Consider the following 20137-nt stretch of genomic DNA (forward strand, 5'->3'; position numbering starts at 1 on the left):
ATATAATCAGGCATAAGTCTCATTGAACCAAATGAAGAAGGGGAAGGAAAAAAGCATGCCAGTAGAAATTTTTCCCATAAAAGTAGATGTATTCTGTGAGCATTTGAACAGGGACACTTTATATAGCTGCTCATTTGATCAGGCAGAATTTTCTAGGTGGACTGACTCCTGCAAAAGTTAGACTTCAACACACAAAGTATGCTTTGAATGGCCCCATTCTTGACTTGATCCATGCAGCCATTTTCCTTCCCTGACTAAAATCAAGTCTATGGTTTGTGCTTCACATTACTATCTAAATGACCAATCCATGTAATTCTTCTAAGATCACGCTGAGCTTTCAAACACCACATAGGTTACAGATGCTAGGAGAGAGCGTGGACCCAGAACCTTATTCTTTCTTCTGGATTTAGAGGCTTAAGTCACTTAAAAGGATGGAATCATCAGGCACAGTTCAACTCATTAAGTTTTGGGTGCATATTGTGCAAATATTTTCATTGTCTTTTTGTGTTCAAAATAATTCAATACATGGTTTCTGCACATCACATTTAATATGATGAAAAGACACAATTACACAGTGCATACTTTACTATGAAAAAAGGTAATTAGCTGAAAGGGACTTGGTCCTTCTTCTTCAACTACCACTGATATCTGCAGCTAAACTGGATAGGCTTCTGATTCTGAAACTTATCTAAGCGCAATCTCTGCATCTTAAAAGCACCACCTTTATTTCCACATTGAATAACTTTGAGAGACAGAGGCAATACCTTGAGTGATGTATATATCAGATTGAATTAGCTGAAATGGATGTAATCTTTGACTTTTTCAGTGAATGGCTTTGATTTGACTAGGGATTTTCTTTGACATTGTTACTTGATTATTTTTGAAATGCAGCAGATTGTAGTATATTGCTACATCTTGACTTAATTCGTAAGGTACAGATGATAAATTTGCATGTGAAAAGGTGAAAGCTTTCATGTTTTTTTGCCAAACAATTACTTTTTTTTTTTAAGTGTGGATGGCCAGCACCAATAATAGTCTTGGGGTACTAAGAGTTTTGCTTAGTGGCTCAGTGTCAGGACACTTCACTTCATTCCAACCCAAGAATCCACTTTCTGACAACTTAAGTTCAAACCAGGTGAACCTGGGTACATATGGTATCCATAAGCAGGTCTCAGACTCCAATATCTCAGGTTGTGTCTACAAGTGGGTTTTACTGTTGTGACTGCAAACCATCTGCAGCAGAGTGCAAGCATGCCCACAAGAAGCACTCTAATTGCAATCACAGGCAGTTCAAATGTCTTCACTTGTTTGAGTGTAACTTACTGCTCCTTAGTTTTGTTTTATTCCACTCAAGCTTTCTGTTACGTTTGTTTACACTTTCCCATGCCTGCATCCTCAACTGGCTGGAGAAAGGCCCCCTTCTTTCACACTGAAAAACCATTAAGGTTTTACTTTGAGAAGATGACAAGCCTTAGAAGCACTATTCAACTTTTTTTGGCATTTTTCCCTGGTAATATTGTTAGAGGACCATATTAAAATTACTGCCTGATGGCATTTCTCAGTGCAGTGATATAGCTGGCCTGGGTCTTAAGGAAAATGTTAGGGTTCTGTTAGTCCTTAACCAAGGCAGCTTCTGTTTTCTCCTGTAAAAAGATATTTAAATTATGGGAACACACAAAGTAGTCGTTGAAGCCCTGCTCCATGTTTATCTATTGGCCTTGCTCCTGTTCATGCTGTCAAGGGGGATGTTTATTTTATCATTGTTAGGGCATCCCTCAATCTACTTCCTTTCCAAAAGCAGAATTCTTCCATGAGAGTATTTTAGGGATGGAAATGGTTGACTACATGCATCAAATATAAATATTTAATCTGGAGAGCTGAGTTCTGTTCCATGCTCTGCCACAGACTTCCTGTGTGACCTTAGTCGAATCATTTAGTTCCTTTGTGCCTCAGTTTCCCATCCATAAAATGGTGTTAATACTTCCCTACGTCCGATGTTTTGTGAATATAAATATATTAAAGATTATGAAGTGCTCAGATATTAGGGTAACGGGCTATATAGATATATACCAAACAATGTTTTGTATATAATTCAACTTTAGGGAGCTCTTGAAAGGAACTGTTGAGGTGTGTTGGATCCAGTGAGATACATGGGGATGAAGCATGCTTAGAAGAACATTGCTCTTGAGCTATCTTAGAGGTGCCTCAGAAGGCCAAAAATCTAAGAATTAGGGGACTTTCCTGCATGATTTACATTGGAGACCCAAGAGTGAGAATCCTATAGTAATATCGTGCACTTCTTTAAAGAGAATTAATTTCCCTTTCAGAACTTTGAAAAATGTTCTGCATGTGTAGTGACATGAAGTTATTCCAAGTTTGACCTGCTCTTTGAATGAAGGAGGAGTTGGGGAAGGTGTTATAAAATTAAAACCAGGAAGCTCAAATCAAAAGCTAAATTTGCCCTTGTATATTTTTTCCTTAGTTGCCATTTGCTATTGAAAGGGATATGCTCAAGTTATCTTATTTTTTATTTTTTTTTAAGACAAGAGGCTTCATTCTTCCCATTTGTGTTTGTCTGTCTGCAGCTATAATAATTTATGATGAGGGCTGTCAAGTGATTAAAAAATTAATCTCTCTTGCGCTGTTAATAATAGAATACAATTTATTTAAATATTTTGGATGTTTTCTACATTTTCAAATATATTGATTTCAATTACAACACAATACAAAGTGTTCTCACTTTATATTTTTTATTACAAATATTTGCACTGTAAAAAAACCAAAAGAAATAATTTTATTCAATTCACCTAATACAAATACTATAGTGCAATCTCTTTATCATGAAAGTTGAACTTACAGATGTAGAATTATGTTTAAACCCCCCCCCTAAAAACTGCATTCAAAAAATAAAACAATGTAAAACTTTAAGGTCTAAAAGTCCACTCAGTTCTACTTCTTGGTCAGCCAATTGCTCAAACAATTTTTTTACATGTGGAGGAGATAATGCTGCCCGCTACTTGTTTACATTGTCACCTGAAAGTGAGAACAGGCATTCACATGGCACTGTTGTAGCCGGCATCGCAAGATATTTACGTGCCAGATGCGATAAAGATTCATATGTCCCTTCATGCGTCAACCACCATTTGGTCAACTTGAATGTCAACTTTGTTCGTGGTTTCTGCTGTGGATGTTATAAAGAATTGCACATACCACCAACTAATTTTTTGCATAAGTTAAAATATAGCCATTGGATATTAATGTCTTTTTGGTTTCTATATTCACTAGTTCAGAGTTGTCCCAAGTGTCCAAGAGGTGAAAAACTCTATCTGATTAGTAGTCTCCTAAATTGAGCCATCGTTCCAGGGTTCCTGTTCCTGTTTCATAGACTTCATTTGATACCAGAAAAGTGTGATTCCCAGACTGGCTTACCACAGTTTTGTTTTCTTTGCAGGGTGGAAAGTGTCACAAGCATCGAAAGGATCGCTTGCAGGATCTGATTGATATAGGTTATGGCTACGATGAAACAGACCCTTTCATCGATAACTCTGAAGCTGTGAGTAAATCTCATTTAAGCAGCAATAAAGATGTGAGTCGGTACTTATTTCTAAGGAGGGTGAGGGGAACATACTTTTTACTCTGTTTGCATGATATGAATCCAAAAGACAAATGACTTCAGGCACCCAAGAAACTATTATTGTATTAATTTTTATGGTCATTCACAGGCATCATTGCATCAGAAGATCAAAGGTTCACTGTATATTAGAAATAAATTCTTTGCCTTGTTACTATCCCATAAATGATTAAAACCAGTGATTTTAAAAATCAAATTGACTTCCTTATTGATGCAATAGTTCACTTTATCATACTTCACTCAGCTTTGTTAGTGAAATTAGACCAGTTTTGTTTGACTAGGTCTCCCATTCCGGCAAAATGCTGGTATGTTTGGGTTTCCAACACTTCAGAAGAATGTTTAGGTTCTCTTCCAAAAACAATCACCTTGTTTTCATTACCTTTAAACATTTTATTATTGAAATACAGTAACTTCTCACTTAGTCATCCTGTTAATGTTTTTTTGTTAGTTGCTGATCAATTAGAGAACATGCTAGTTTAAAGTTGTGCAATGCTCCCTTATAACGTTTGGCAGCCACCTGCTTTGTCCACCGCTTGCAGGAAGAGCAGCCCATTAGAGCTAGCTGGTGGGGGCTTGTAACCAGGGTGGGCGGGCAGCCTCCCTATCAGCTCCCCGCTCCCCTAAGTTCCCTGAGCAGCAGCCGCCCAGCAGGCTACCAATTGTCAGGCAGTTCAGCTGTCCCTCCCCACACTACCATGTGCTGCTCCTGCCCTCTGCCTTGGAGTTGCTCCCAAGAGCCTCCTGCTTGCTGTGCAGGGAAGCAGGGTAGAGGGGGGCTAATGTTTGGGTTTCCCCCTCCTCATGCCCCCCTGCTTACCCCTTCTCCATATAGAGCAGGGTGGGGACAGGACAGGGCTCAGGATGGAGAGAGCTTGCTGGCCGCAGCTGCTGTCTCAACTTCCTGATTTTTTTAAAGGCAATGTACTTAGAGTGGTGTCAGCATACTTAAAGGGGCAATGTGCATCTCTGTCTCCCACACACAGGGTTTGTGTCTGTCTCTGTCTGCCATGCTGTCTCCGCTCCCTCCATTCATGCTGCCTTGTAGAGTATGAGGCTACATTAACAACAATGTGTTAACTTGAGGGCTCAGCCGAATGCTAGTTCATCATTTAGCAGTAAGGCATTCTCCAGGAAATATCCCGCCCTCTTCCACTCTCTAACTTCACCACCTCAACCAAGCTTCACAATCATCATTGCTGTGTACAGTATAAATTGTTTGTTTAAAACTTATACTGTGTGTGTCCCTGTAACCTAACCCCTCCCCCCTATTTAAATTAATTCTTATGGGGAAATTGGATTTGCTTAACATGGTTTTGCTTAAAGTTGAATTTTTCAGGAACATAACTACAACGTTAAGCGAGGAGTTACTGTAAGTACATAAGGAGTACTGATGATAAGCAAGTATGGTTTAACAGCAAAGTTCAATAGCTTATTTAACCCAAACTTCAAAAACTGGACATCCAGTTGAAATGAAGTAAATAGAAGCATTAACTCAGTCCAGGTAAAATCTTAGATGGAAATTAGGCTATGGCCTAGTCTACACCTAAAACTTAAGTCAGTCTAACTATGTTGCTCACGGTGTGTGAATTTTTCACACCATTGAGCCAACCTAAGCCCCGGTATACACACTGCTAGGTCAACGGAAGAATTTTTCCATCAACCTAGCTACTGCCTTTCGAGGGGGTGGATTTACTACAGTGACAGAAAAAACCCTTCTGTCACTGAAACAAGTGTCCGTGCTGCTGTAGCACTTGCAGGGTAGACCTATCCTAAGAGGGTATTTGAAGAGAAGCTAGTCAGATATAAAAACAAATAGCAGGAAATTCTTTAAGTATATCAGAAGCAGTAAACTTGTGAGGAATTCACTGAATATCAGGCAATCAAGGGAGCAAACAGGCTGAGGGAAATTCTATTGCCTGGGATAAGTGAAGTGCTATCCAGGCAAGTAAAAATGTAGGGCTTCCTGCCTGCAGTACAAAGGCAATAGCAGCGCTCTGGGTGTAGGCTGAGTCGTATCAAGCCCAGCAGTAATGAGCTGCTATTCCTAGAGGAGGGTGGCCAGAAGGCTTGAGAGAGAATGGAGCAATGAGAACTGAAGTGAGTCATAGCCAGAGGGAAGGAGAAGGAAATTGGACCCAAGAGAAGTGCATTGGTTGACATGTCATGCAAAGCCTCATTTGAATGTGGTGTTGGTTAGTACTTTAATTAGAGGCAGAAATTAAGTCTGGGTTTTTTAGTGATAGTTATGGTGCTCAGATGCAATTAGAATAGCTAGAAAGACAAGAAACAATTGATTTTTTTTGTTTGAGGGCCACTGTGCATTCTTACTGAGCTGTGGAACTGCCTCGAATAGCAGTGTCTGTTGTAGGGTGCTCAGGAGATCTCATATGAGGATGACTTCATTGCCCTATTTAAAGGAAGTCAGCTAGCTCCCACCCACCTCTGTTCATTTGCTGATACTACAGAGAGCAAAGTGAACTCGCTTTCATTTCCTCAGGCTAGAACTTCCCTTAGTCTAGCTTGATATTTACAAGAAAATTGTTAATTTAGAGTAGCATAGGACAGTTTAGTGAAGACATCCTTCCCATGTCTTGGGAACCTGTCAGGTCCCAAACCAGGCTAAACTAAAAGTGACATGGAAGACCAAATCAGCACCATCTATTCAGGTCCCAGTAGCCTTGATGGTGATGCAGGAAGCCTACATTTTGGTGCCCACCCTCACTCAGCACCACTGCCCTCTTCTCTGACACCAAACCTACCCTCCATTGCCCCAGTCTTGGCACTGAGATCCACTCAGAGGCCCATCTGGCTAAAAGGAAGGAGAAGAGGAAGCACATCTCCCACAAGAGAGACATAAGCAGAAGAAAAGGAGGAAGTGCTCTCTCTTGACTCAGGAGGGCCTGGAAAACACTTAAACAGTATTTAAACTGTCACCTCTTCTCCACATGCCACCAGAGCTAGACATCTCAGCACCGACTGGACTTCTCATTGCTTCAGATCCTGATAAAACTTTGACCTCTCCGTGTCCGAGTGGGGAATCCACCATGGAGGCTACTAGCCACCCCACCGCATGGTTTGCTGTCTGACTTTGCTGACTTCTCCAGTCTCAATCTGGAACTGCTGCAGGGTACCTTGGACTCCTTCAGAAATAAAACTGGAGGGTTCCCCAACTTGACCTCAAGATTCTGGTCCTCTTTCCTTGCCTCAGATCCAGACAGTCTTCACCTCGTCTTGTGGCCCTACATATGGGACTCCATGAAAGACCTGCTGGAGGCTGCAAGATCAACTCCGGCATAGACCTTCACACTGACATCAGTGCCAATACTTCTTTCAGCACCGTGTCCTCCTCTAGCATCAGTCCTTTTACTAACATCTCTATTCCTCACTTGATGTCAATGCAATCTTCCTTGCTTTCACCAGATTCCTCAGATCTGCAGGTAATCCACCTACAATCTGAGAAATACAATGAGATTTCTTCAGAGGAACCATATAAATCACCATTAGAGAAACATACAGATGGCACCTCACTAGAGGATCAGATTAATGCTTCATCTCTTTTTCCCTTCTGACTAATAAATGTTTCAGAAACTATTGGGCACTGGCAAATATTCCAGCTAGCTGCAAGCAGGGGTCACAGCACTGGAGAAATCCTGTGATTTTCCCCTGTTCAACATATTACAGATGGAGATTGGGGAGAAACTGCCTCTGCCTATTGGCTTCAGCCTTCTCAGTGCAGCCAAAAATTATTTTATTTTATTTTTATTTTTTTTGTCCCTGCCTGTATCCAAGATAGTGATCGGATATACCTTGTACTAAAAGACACCAGTTCCTGCTGCAGCATCCTTTGGCAAACTCCGTGATTGTATCTGTAATATAGGAGATTTAAGGGCAACAAGGCATCTTATAGGACACGTCAGTGCAACACTCTCGTCAGAGAGAGATGACATATGGATGTTTTGGCAGGAGAGCTTACTTACCTGGTTAAATAGGCCTTCAAGTGGTCAGCTATAAAGCTGTGTTGTCCCACTACAGTTATGCTTTGTTTGATGTCACAAGCCCCAGACTTGAATCCTTGTTCAAGGAACAGAAGGAAGTGGCCAAGACTCTTGTCACCAATAGTTGTATGCTTGCTTGAAGAGCAGCCTGGGTTGCCTTAGATGCCAGTGCAAGGAAAATGGCCTCAGGAATGGCTCTTGGGAGGTACTTCTGTCTGAGGGCTTCTGGTCTTGTACCTGAATCCTGGGGAGGGCTGGGGAATTCCCTTTTGAGGGCACTGCCACTTTTAGTGACAAAATGAAGACTTAGAAATGATCATGGCCACTCTCCACTCCCTGCAATTAACACAGTCCTCCTCCTCAACTCTGAGGTTTTTCTACTTGTCATTTTGCTTCCAAAGACAAGCTCCCAGGCAACACCAACGGATACATCCCCAGAAGTGATATCAGCCACCTCTTAAACCTGCTATTGGCAAATAACCTCAGCGGTATAGAAGTAGGCTTCCTCCCTGTGCATCCTCACAGCCATCAACATCAGCTTCTAAACAGCAATTTTGACTGTATGTTTGAGTCGTGTACCATGCCTCCAGTCTGCATCTCCTCTCCATACATTCACACTTTTGGACTTTGTCTTTTTGCAGCACCTGTTGCATGATTACTTCTGATTGCTGGTTACTGAACACCATTTGTGACAGATTCCATCTAGTTCTGCACATGACCGCCTCGCCACCCTCACCTTTCTCTTCAAACACCCATCCTATAAGAGAATCCTGCTGGAAGAAGTTGATTTCCTTTTCAAGAAGTGAGTCAGAGGTGGGACACTGTGAACAGTGTCCGCAGGAAAACTCAGGGAAAGTGAGACTAAAATCCATTTCCTGATCCCCAACAAGAGCAACTTTCTGAGACCCAACCTTGACCTCCGATTCCAAAACAGATATATAAAAGCATTCAAGTTCAGGATGCTCTCTCTAGGGGACATCTCTTCCTTATACCAGAGGATAGATGTGCAGCTCTCAATTCAAAGGATGCCTGCTTTCATCTGGCAATCAAACATGCTCACATCAAGTATGTGAGATGGGGCACAAGATGTTACCAATTCAGAGGCCTTCCTTTTGACTTGTCTACAGCCCCAACAAGTGCCTCACAGTGGCTAGTGCACACCTCAGACACCAAGGAATATTTGTCTACCCGTACTTGGATGATCGGCTCCTGAGGGCTAACTCACTGAAGGACCTCTCCTCAGAGAGCACTACACGTGCAACTCCTTCCAGTCTTTGGGACTGTTAACTGGAAGAAATTGACACTTCAACCTGTACGAAGAATCCATTTTAATCAGAACAGTCCTGGACACCACTCAGGCCAGAGCCTTTCTTCCACAAGAAAGTTTTCAAATTCAAGACCCTCTGGCAATTCTCAGGGATTAACAAGTATGTACTATGTGATTTCCCCCCCCCCCCCCAAGACTACTAGACCTGATGGTTTCATCACTCTGTCACACCCTTTGCTTGTCTGAACATGAGATTTTTACACCACTGGCCATGCCAAATGTACAGTCTTCAAAGGAGACTATTCCTTCTCAAGTGCTCCAATAGCTTCATTAGTGGGAACAGGCAGTACTGCAATACAAATAATTCACAGGGGCCATATCCTCCAGGGGATACCTTTTGCTCTCCGCTACCTTAACATCATAATCCTCACCAATTCCTCCAATCTGGTCTGGAGTGTGCATTGCCAAGGCCATAGGCCAGGAAACACTTGAGTCTACACTTCTTATCAAGATACTGGAACTTAGGTCAGCTTGGTGGCCTCTCAAAGCCTTTCAGTTATCTCTGCAGCATTTGTAGTACGCATGCTTACAGACAATACCACTGTCCTGTATCACAGCAGCAAATAGGGAGGAGTATATTTGTAGCTCTCTTCTTGCTTCCACAAATATCTTTGGCTGTGGTGCATCCAAAGCCACTCAGTAGCTCTTTGCCTTGCAGGCAAGGCAAACATGTGGGCAGACTTGCTTAGCAGGAAGTCTCAGGATCACCAATAAAAGCCATCCTTGAATCCAGCAGAGCCAGTGTGCTATTTCACAGATGGGCCCAACCAATAATAGATATATTTGTGACCGAACAAAAGACCGGTTGCCAAGTGTATTGCACAAGAGCACTCTGAGACAAAAACCTTCTTAAGGATGTTTCTCTGTTGGGCTGGAGCCAACATCTTCTATATGTCTTCCATTCCATTCTTGATATTCAGGGTCATAAGAAAATCAGGTCATACTGTCAACATCCTATTAATAGCCACAAGGTGGCCTCATTAGCACTGTGGATGGCCCAGAGAACCACCATACCTGCTGCCTTCTATCTCTGGATGTCTGTCTCAATAGCAAGGGAAGATTCTGCATCCCAGCTCAGAGATGCTCCATCTTACAGTGCAGACGCTAACTACCTGACAAATGTGGACAGTTTCTGATTTTGGAGGGTTCAGACATCTTTTTACAATCCAGGAGGTTCTCTATCTTAAAATGCAATATGCAAAAATGGAAACAGTTGACTGTCTGGGGCATAGGTAAGGGGACTCACTCCATCTCCAGCTGAGGTCCTTGCAGTTCTAGAGTACCTCCTACATCTTAAGTTTCAGGACCTAGCCATACTCTCCATAAAAGTCCGTTTGACAGCAATATTTGCTTTCTTGCAGTTTTGTTAGGGACAAATCCATCTTCTCATATCTGACAGTATCCAGGTTCCTTAAAGTTATGGTAAATTTACTTCCTGCCTCTCCTTTCATGACACCTAAAGCTCATTTTAATGAAGCTGATGGGCCCTCTGTATGAGCCTTTTGCACAAGCCTCCTCAACATTTATTAATCAAAACTAGCCTTCCTGATAGGTATTACCCCTTCTAGAAGCATGAGATCAGTGCTCTGATAGCCACTCAACCATATACTAGTGCACAAAGACAAGGTCATTGTGATGCCCCATTCCAGCTTCATGCATAAGGCGGTCTCAAATTTCCACCTACCTCAATGTATTTCCCCCTAATCCCATTCCCACTTAAGAAACTTGTCTACATACTGTAGATGTAGTGAGGGCACTCTCTTTTTGGGTTAAAAAAGAGAGCCCTTTTAGAAAATACTAATGGGCTATTTGTAGCATTTGGGGAGAAATGCCGTGTAGAACCTATTACCAAATAGACTTTTATATTGGGCTAGGTGGTGCATAGAACACTGCTTACATGTCAGCTAGGAAAACCAGTACCCCTTGATTTAAAGACCCATTTTGCAAGACCTATTATGTCATGATTTGCAGAGCAGCAACTTTGAGTTCAGTGCATACTTTCACCAGACACTGATCCTTGGATTTAGCATTATGCTCTGATGCATAGTTTGGAACGCAGTGCTACAGTGCACATTTAGTGAAGAACTCCTTGCCTGATGTACTTCTGGTAGAGCAGTGTTTGATGATGATCTGCAAATTAGAATACTCAGAGGCCCTCAAAGAGAAAGAGGTTACTTACCAGTAGCTCTTGTTCCTAGAGTTTCCTCTGTGTTCATGCTACCTCTCCACCTTCCCCTGTACATCTGAGCCCTACATAACATAGGACTTTGCAGTTGAGAGATGTTGTCCACACTACACAGTTTTGTCGGCAAAAAGTAGCTTTTGCTGACAAAACAGTGGAGGTGTACATACCACAAAGCTTCTTTTGATGGCAAAGCGACAAAGCATCAGTGTAGTTTCTGCCGTTCAGTACGTCGACATAACTGGCCTCCCCAAGTATGCCACAATGTCCACTGTGACCACTCTGCTCACTATGCCCCTCCCCTTTCAAAACTCCAGGAAACTTTGACATTCCTCAGGGTGGAGAGCTCTCAGAGCTGATGAGGATGCAGCTCCTGGTATCTTAGGAGTCTGTGGGAGAACTCAAAGGGAATCACAGAACCATTAATGTGAAATCAGCTGTCAGGCAGAGTGGGCAGGTGGTGGGACAGTGTTAGGGGAAGAGGCTGCTGAGCAGAGCTGGGGACTGATGTGGGGGGGGGTGTCCCTCTCCCCCAGGATTGGTTGCTTGGGCTGCTGTCTGAACTAAGAGACAGCTTGCTGACTCACTCTCCCCCAACATACGCTGTCTCTCACATATACATTCCCCACATACACAATCTCTCACACGCTTCCCCAACACATGCTGTCTCCTTCCTACACGTGTGCTCTCTCTTTCTCTCCTCCCCCCATACACGTCAGTTGAAAAGCAACTGGCAATCTAGTAGGATGCCCATGGAATGATGGGATTGAGAAACCTGCATCATGTGACACTGTATTTGCCCCAGGAGGCATTGCAAACCCTTCCCAAAGTATCCTGAGGCCAGTTGCATAGTGGGAAAGCTTCCCAAAGTGCACTGCTCTCTGTGTCGATGCAAGAGCTGCTAGTGTGGATGTGCTCTGCTGCCAGACACAAGGATCATAGTGTGGACATGCAACAGCGGTTTAATTAAAGTACTTTAATTGAAGCAGCATAACTTTTGTCGACACAATTCTGTGGTGTAGACAAGGCCTAAAGTGCACTGTTACCCTCACCCAAGCTCTCTTGGCCACTTCTCAATAGACACAACTTTTCAGGGCACGTCTGTACCTTGATGCCAGGAGTGCCATATCCTATAAGTGTGAATGCACAAAGGTGTGTCTTGAACAGTTACTAGCAAGTAACTCTCTCTCTCTCTCTCTTTCTTTTTTCCCCCCAAGCAGGACAAAGTAGGTGGTATAGTAGCTTCTAGAACCTGGCAAATATTGTGGACAGTTAGTTTAAGATGAAGAATAAAGCTGTATTGCAAACTACAGTCAGATAGTTCAAAGGCAGTTGTTTTTGCCAAGTGAGCCTGAGTAGGCTTTGTAGTAAAATTAACAACAATTTGATTATTCGCTATTTCTATAAAGTGTAATTTGATTCCCTTTTAGAAGGGAAAGGGCCTCTGTACTACTTAATTCAGCAAGGTACTTAAGCAGGTGTCTAAATTCAAGCACGTGAGCAATTCCATTGACTTTGATGAGACACCTGAGGTGCTTAAAGTTAGCCATATGTGTAAGTACCTTGCTGAACTGAAGCCTTTGGTGCTGTCAGGGCCAGGAAGCTTAACATAGTGCCAAATATTAATTTCCAAACTAAACATCTGTATTTAAAAAAAATTGCACACTGACTTGGTTGACTTCTTTTTACAAAGAGAAATGTCTGGAAAACATCAAATCACCCTGAGTTCCTTGGGTTTAAAACTAAAACCAAATAAAAATAAAATCTTGAATCACCAGAAGGCAGAACTGATGGCCCTGAGCAAAGTAATCTTAAAGCATGTGGTGCAGAAGAGTATGTTAAACCAATATGAAAAACTTAAGGCACTTTCACAATTAATGGAAATCTAAATACACCTGTACCCCAATATAACATGACCAGATATAACATGAATTTGGATATAATGCGGTAAAGCAGTGCTCCGGGGGGGGCGGGGCTGTGCACTCTGGCGGATCAAAGCAAGTTCGATACAACGTGGTTTCACCTATAACGCAGTAAGACTTTTTTGGCTCCAGAGGACAGCGTTATATTGGGGTAGAGGTGTATCATTATTATTTTATTTTGGTAACTTGCCAAATGCATGCGTCTTTCTGAAAAGAGTAGTCCTCTTCTAACTGTTACATGTATGTGACAGCTCTGCATGTGAAATGCGTGGAAGCAGAAAATGGCAATTTGGCCATAAAAAAGCTCGCTCTTCTGTAAAATGAAAAATGAGATCCAGAAGTTTACCTTGCTTAACATCACTTATTCAGTTGCTAAATGCAACTTCAGTTTTTGAAATCTTGCAGTTGCATGAAAGGCAATGATTGTGATTGTGCCCTATTTGGAACATACTGAAGAAATTGAGCTGGGGCTGAGACGGTCCGAGTTAAGGAGATCAATACAGGCAGATTTGTGGACACGTGTTTCATGATGGACATAACTACCACTGTGACTGAAGTCTTCCTTACTTTCCGACAGGGCTGCCCAGATTAGGGGGGGGGCAAGTGGGGCAATTTGCCCAAGGCCCTGCAGGGGCCCCCAGGAGAATATAGTATTCTATAGTATTGCAACTTTTTTTGCTTTGCCCCAGGCCTCCTGAATCCTCTGGGCAGCCCTGCTTTCCGAGGAGGGGATCTCTTTTTGAAAAGCTAGAAAGTGCTTTGTTGGAGTTCATAGTACTGGAAGACAGTCCTGGCCATTATTTCTGAAAACTTATCCTTAGGGGCAGCAAACCTGAAAAGTAAATACTTCTGGATCTTTAGAGCTATAACTGCAGAACAATCAGATCTACATACTTGAAGCTGCCAGATTACCAGGCTACGGCAACTATCAGTCACATGATTTCAATTTCTTGACTCCATACAGTGGGCTAATGATTGTGAACTAGGGCTAAGACTGACAAAAATTACACAAGTACTGAGAGAGGAGGTAAAGGAGAATGTGCTTTATCAGTGGTTAACTCTGTAGTTACACTTGAATATTATCAAGCTTACAACAAATGACATTGCATGTGCCTTTTAACCACTAAGCCCACCTGCATTTCAGGATAAGTTGTGCTTGATGGAAATGTGTTCTCATTGTCCTACAGCACTGTAGTGGAAGACATGGATTTTCTACAGTGAGCTTAACGAAAACAAACCCGTGTGTCTATATATACACCAAACCATCTCCAGGACTTAACACAGATGTGACTGTATAGCTCAGTGTGAATGTTTCTGCCCTGTCAGTCTTTTTTCTATTGGCTTGAAACTGGAGTGAGATATAACAAGTAAAATATTTGTGGACAGAACAAATGGTAGTATTAGTAAAAGGCTGGATTAGTGTTACTACCTATGACCAGATCTAGATTTCAAAACCAAATGGACATCCATAATTTTTAGGTATTTGAATTTTTATTAGGCTGTATCAGAACTGAGACTGATAGTTCTCTTACATAGAGACAAACCTAAATATTTCTGACTGAGATTCAGACATGCTAAATATAAGAACAAAAATAAGGAGCCTTTGCACAATAGTCCAAAACAGAATGACTAGAGTGCTTGATTGTCTAAAGAACTGCCTTTAGACAGTCATAAGAGCAATTAATTTCATTTTTAACTTTTGAGAATGAGTCCGCAAGCCAAGAGAGGGGCAACCTTTCTTAAGGTTGGCCACACTGCGTCAAACCAGTGATCCATCAAGCCCAGTATGTTGTCTTTTGACTGTGGCTGGTGCCAGATGCTTCAGAGGAAGTGAACAAAACAGGGAAATATATCTAGTGATCCATCCCTTCTTGTCCAGTCCCAGTTTCTAGCAGTTAGAGGTTTAGGGACACCTAGAGCATAGCATTGTGTCCCTGATCATCTAGGGTAAAAGCCATTAATGGACCTATCCACCATGAACTTATTTAATTCTTTTTTTGAACCCAGTTATACTTTAGGCATTCAAAACATTCCCTGGCAATGAGTTCCACAGATTGACTTCTGTTTGTTTTAAATCTGCTGCCTATTAAGTTCATTGGTTCACCCCTGGTTTGTGTGTTATGTGAAGGGGTAAATAACACTTCCTCCACACCACTTATGATTTTATAGACTTATATCATATCCCCCCTACTAGCCAAATATATATATATATATAGCTGAAATAAAGGGTCTAGGAAGAAGTGATGAAAATAATTAGAGGCATGGAAAGATAAGGACCATTTAAAGAGAAATTGAGAGAGAATCATGTTAGAGGCATGCAAAAAAAATGAATGGTATAGAGAAGGTAAATTGGGCATTCTTTCTCATACTAGAAAAATAAGAGTGAATTCTGTGAAATTGAAATGCAAACGCATTAAAAATTGATAAATGGGGATATTTTTATTCAACTTATAATAAATCTGTGGAGTCTGTGGCTAGCGGATCTTGGTGAGGCCAAGATCTTAGTAGGATTTTGAAGAAAAATCCAGGTATACTAAATATTAAACCTACATACTGCAGTATGTAAGTCACCCAGTAACTGATAGAGTTGTGAAGAAATATTCTATGTTGACCTTTGGGTGGTTATTCAGTAATTGTCTGCTACATGGTTTCATGTACCATCATCTGAACCTTCTGGTAGTAGACACTGTCAGAAACAGAGTATTGACCTAAATGACTGTTACATCTCCTAATAGGGTGACCAGACAGCTCTGAAGAAGTGGGTATTCACCCACGAAAGCTCATGCTGCAAAACGTCTGTTAGTCTATAAGGTGCCACAGGATTCTTTGCTGCTTCTACAGAACCAGACTAACACGGCTACCCCTCTGATACCAGACAGCAAGTGTGAAAAATCGGGACAGAGGGTGGGGAGTAATAGGAGCCTATATAAGAAAAAAAACCAAATGTAGGGACTGTCCCTATAAACCGGGACGACATCTAACAGGTGGTGTTTTTTGGTGTGCCACTGCTGCCACTCCATGAATAGTGTGTCATCAACACTGTGGTGACCCTAGCTGTCTCCCAAATATGAATTTTTTTTAGTTGCTTCAAAAGCAGTGGATTGATACTGTGATACTAGCACTCCACAGCCTTGACAAATAACTTTTCAGCAGCACTGGTATGTTTATTATTTGAAATCTTGCAAGTTATGTAAGATGTTTGTGTTTAATACCTCATGTTCAGAGACTGTATTTAAATAAGTGAATTGTTTCCTATTAATAAGGTGATAGATGTTGGTTAATTATCTGACTCTTCTGTTTCCTGCCCAGTATGATGAATTGGTTCCTGCATCTCTGACAACCAAATATGGGGGATTTTATATCAACACGGGAACATTGCAATTCCGCCAAGCATCTGATTCAGAGGATGAAGACTTTGCAGAGGACAAAAAGCACAGGCCACCTAAAGCAAGTGATCTTAGTTTTTTTTCCTCCTGGAATTTCTGGCTGATTTTGAAAATCAGGAAAGGCTTCATAATCTGGCTACAACAAAATGAGAAGACTGAAAGCTTGCTGATAAAGAGATAGGTGATGCAGGGTTGAAGGTGGCCGGTACGGCATACCGGTAAGAAGCCGGTACCAGCCCGTACCCAGCCGACATTAAAGCGCTGCTGTGGCAAAGGACCCTCTGGCAGGCACTACTGGCTGGGCTGCCAATGGGGGTGGCAAAAGGGGAAGGTGCCCCGGGGCCGGCGATTTAAAAGGAGCCCTCCCGGCCGCTGCTACCGCAGCAGCAGCCAGAGCCCTGGTCCCTTTTAAATCACCGCCAGAGCCCTAGGTGGTGCGGGCCAGGCAGCATGGATGGGGAGGCTGACCCCAAGCCCTGCCCTTTCCACTCAAGGCCCCACCCCTTCCGGATGCCCGGAGTCAGGCCGCCGTACCGATAAGAATTTGATTACTTTCACCCCTGAGGTGATGTCAGTCTCATTATCTTGTATCTTTTTAATTTTAAAAACATTTGTTGTTAATATTCAAGTATTGACATACACTCCAATAGCACAAAGGAGGAACCTTATTCACTTAGCTGGAGTAGTGTAACATAGGTTGACTTTACCCGGGTAATGAAGACAAGCCCTTAGTCTAAGAACACTTATGTCTAATTTGTCATCTAAAGTAGTGAGAAGCAAAAAGAAAGTACATAAGAAAATATGTAATTGAGGCCTTGAGCTCTTGGTGGGCTAAACAGGTGAAGGAGTGCCCTTCACCCCCACCCTTTTTTTTTTAATCCAGTTGCTTAACAGTGATGATGTCGTCTCTGACTTGCTAGACATGAGGCTGAAGCACTTATTGTATAAAAACATTGTAGAGCAGAGGTAACGCTATCACCTTTTTGGTTCTTTAGGTATCCAAACTAAAAGAAGGAGAGGACCATGGGATTAAGAAGCGGAAGCGGAAAGAAGAGGGCACAGAGAAGGAGAAAAAGCCTCGGAAAATGAAAGTTCCTAAGCAGCTGGGGTAGGTCCGTCTGTCAGGTTTTTAAAGGAGAGGGCACCTCACTGTAACAAGAGAAGCAATAGCTTAATGTCCCCTCATCCCCTATTGAGTTCGTTTGCCAGTCTTGACTTTTTTGCTGAATATAGTTAAACATAAATAGGGTAGGCAGAACTTGAGTTTTATTTTTTAATTTTGAGGGATATCGATTTTTTTTGTAAAGCTTTTTTTAGATTTTTATCTATTTAAATTTTCACAGCTGTGGAAAATTATGGAAGGGATCAAACAATTTAATGACAGATGGTGAGATTCAAAGAAGTTAATGCTTTATCACTGTTGGAAAAAAATTAACATCACATGTCAAAATATACAAATGAAATATCCTTAAATCAGACTTTAATAAGTTCACAAACTTTATTTTTCTTACTTTGCTTATCTATAAATTTCCATTATTATCGATAAAAATATTTTTTGTGGGTTTGTGTATGGAGAAATCGATGTTGGCTGACACTTACCGATAAAAATCTAATCCTTCCAAGCCTAAATGTAAAGTTGTGACATGTGGATATCAAAAGAACAGTGAGGGAGTGGGATAGAAGTGGGATCAGTCCATTGTACTAAAATTGATATATATTGCTTTTTAGGGCTTGGGCAGTGGTGTGTGTCTGGGTGTTAGTGGTACAGCCTTTATATAAGATTCTCAGTCACTATCCGGGGACTTCCTAGAGTTAGCACAATAATGGAGTTTATATCATACTTCCCAATTTAAAACTCCTTTTTCAGGGGCTTAAAATAATGTGACCATAAATTTTGTAAGAATTGTTCTGGGCTGCAGCTTTACAAGCAATATCTCTGATCAATTAGTCAAGTTTGATTTATAAATTTTACTTTTACCATTCCTATTTAAAAAAACAAACCAAAAACTTGTGTGGAGAAAGTCAGTTGCCTAAAGTTGGAAGGAAACCCACATTTGACAAGATTAAAACGCAAGTTTGAGACTGTTACTCTCAGTAATAGCTGAAACTTAAGAAAACAGAAATTTGTCATGTAATTAGTCTATAATAGAATATGATGTTGGGTTTATTTTAATTGCTTGGGTAACTAAATGGGCACTGATCTAGTTTTCTGCCCAAAATTTTATTTTCCTTTTGAAGAGGAGTGGGGGAGAATTTTACAAAATGTAATATGGACAAAAATGTTTTCACCTAAGAGTAAGAAAATTAATGGATATTTTTCCTCTACATTTATACTGCAATATTGTCAACCGAGATAATAATATTATATGCGAATCAGAAAGTGACAACATTCAGGCTAGTGTGTCATTGAACAAACTGAAGCCTCCATCCTGCAAAGACTTATGCATGTTCTTAATTTTACACTCTCTGAATAGTCCCATTGATTTCCATGGGACTACTCACTAGTGCATAAAGTTAAGCATGCGCACAAGTCTTTGTTGGTTGGAAACTTCAGTTTTTAATTTCTGGCCCATCACTCTGCTTCACTTGTGAAAATTTGAATAGCTTTAATTGTTCTAATAATCTAAAGTGGTGATCTTAATCAGAAGTACCGTATATACTCATTCATAAGCCAAATTTTTTTAGTAAAAAAGGGAAGCACCAGAGGAGGTCATCTTATGAACGGGTATAGAGAGGGAGAGGTAGGACACAGCCCCTCCTCCCAACGGAGGGAGCAAGGAGAGGCAGCACAGACAGCAGAGACAGAAGGGAAGAGGCGGGGCCAATGTCTCTCCGCTTCTGGCCACCACGCTGCTCTCCCCCCACACTCCAAAGCAGCTGCAGCTCCAGGGCTGGCAGGCTGCAGCAGTGCTGCTCGGCCCCGCCCCCCAGAGCAGGCTGTGGCCGTGCTGCCCAGCCTGCTGAAGCAGCTCCAGCCAGGTCAGAGACATCCTCCCTTGACCCTCCCCAGATAAGGTGGAAAGGGATGGGATGGGGAGAGAGTGGGGGTCCTGGGCTAGGGGTGGGGTCATGTGGGGGTGGTCATATGGGTTACTCCCCTGACTCCCAGCTCCCCTCCCCCCCAAAAATATTCCCCACCAGTTACTGTCCAGGCCCATCAGAGTAAGCAGCTGGCACGCCGGGACACCTTGTTTAATTAGGTTTACCTCCGTGCCTGCGGATGTTCGAGGTAAACAAACCATCTCAGCCCCCCAGCGGCTTATCCTGATGGCTCGGGAGTCAAAGTTTGCTGACCCCTGAATTGTAGGGCCAGGTTATAAAAATTTTCTATTTTCACTTATACATCTTGGGGAGGTCGGCTTATAAACGAACCAGCTTATGATTGAGTATATACGGTATATGTATTACTCAAGGTATTAAAGGCTTGCAAAATGAGGCCTTTAAGTTCAAAGATTGCTTCTTTTTGGATGAAGAACTTTAAGTAGTTATATAGAATGGAAGTTTTGGACATAGGACAATTTTTTTAAAATGCCAATATATTGCTATCATAACTTTACCATTCCCATCCTCAGTATTCCTTCACCATGATTTTTATCATAGGGAATTTAAGCAGCCTTCTATAAGATGAAATCTTAAATCTGAAGAGTGATGTAAACCTAGATGGTATATATACATATACTTGTGTAATTGTCTC

General features: G+C 41.8%; 1 protein-coding gene across 15 annotated transcripts in view; it reads left to right on the forward strand.

Moving 5' to 3' along the window:
- UBN2 (ubinuclein 2) overlaps positions 1 to 20137 on the forward strand; it is a 99464-nt gene that overhangs the window by 9808 nt on the left and 69519 nt on the right. For 13 of the 15 annotated variants that reach the window (XM_044983162.1, XM_044983207.1, XM_044983182.1 and 10 more), the window contains 3 exons: positions 3452 to 3586; positions 16367 to 16504; positions 17439 to 17551. In XM_044983162.1, coding sequence (XP_044839097.1) covers positions 3452 to 3586; positions 16367 to 16504; positions 17439 to 17551 — 386 coding nt within the window. The remainder of the gene's footprint in view (positions 1 to 3451; positions 3587 to 16366; positions 16505 to 17438; positions 17552 to 20137) is intronic. The other 2 variants (XM_044983189.1, XM_044983198.1) reach the window with 1 other exon arrangement.

This window comes from Mauremys mutica, chromosome 1 (assembly GCF_020497125.1).
Source record: "Mauremys mutica isolate MM-2020 ecotype Southern chromosome 1, ASM2049712v1, whole genome shotgun sequence".
Lineage (NCBI taxonomy): Eukaryota > Metazoa > Chordata > Testudines > Geoemydidae > Mauremys > Mauremys mutica.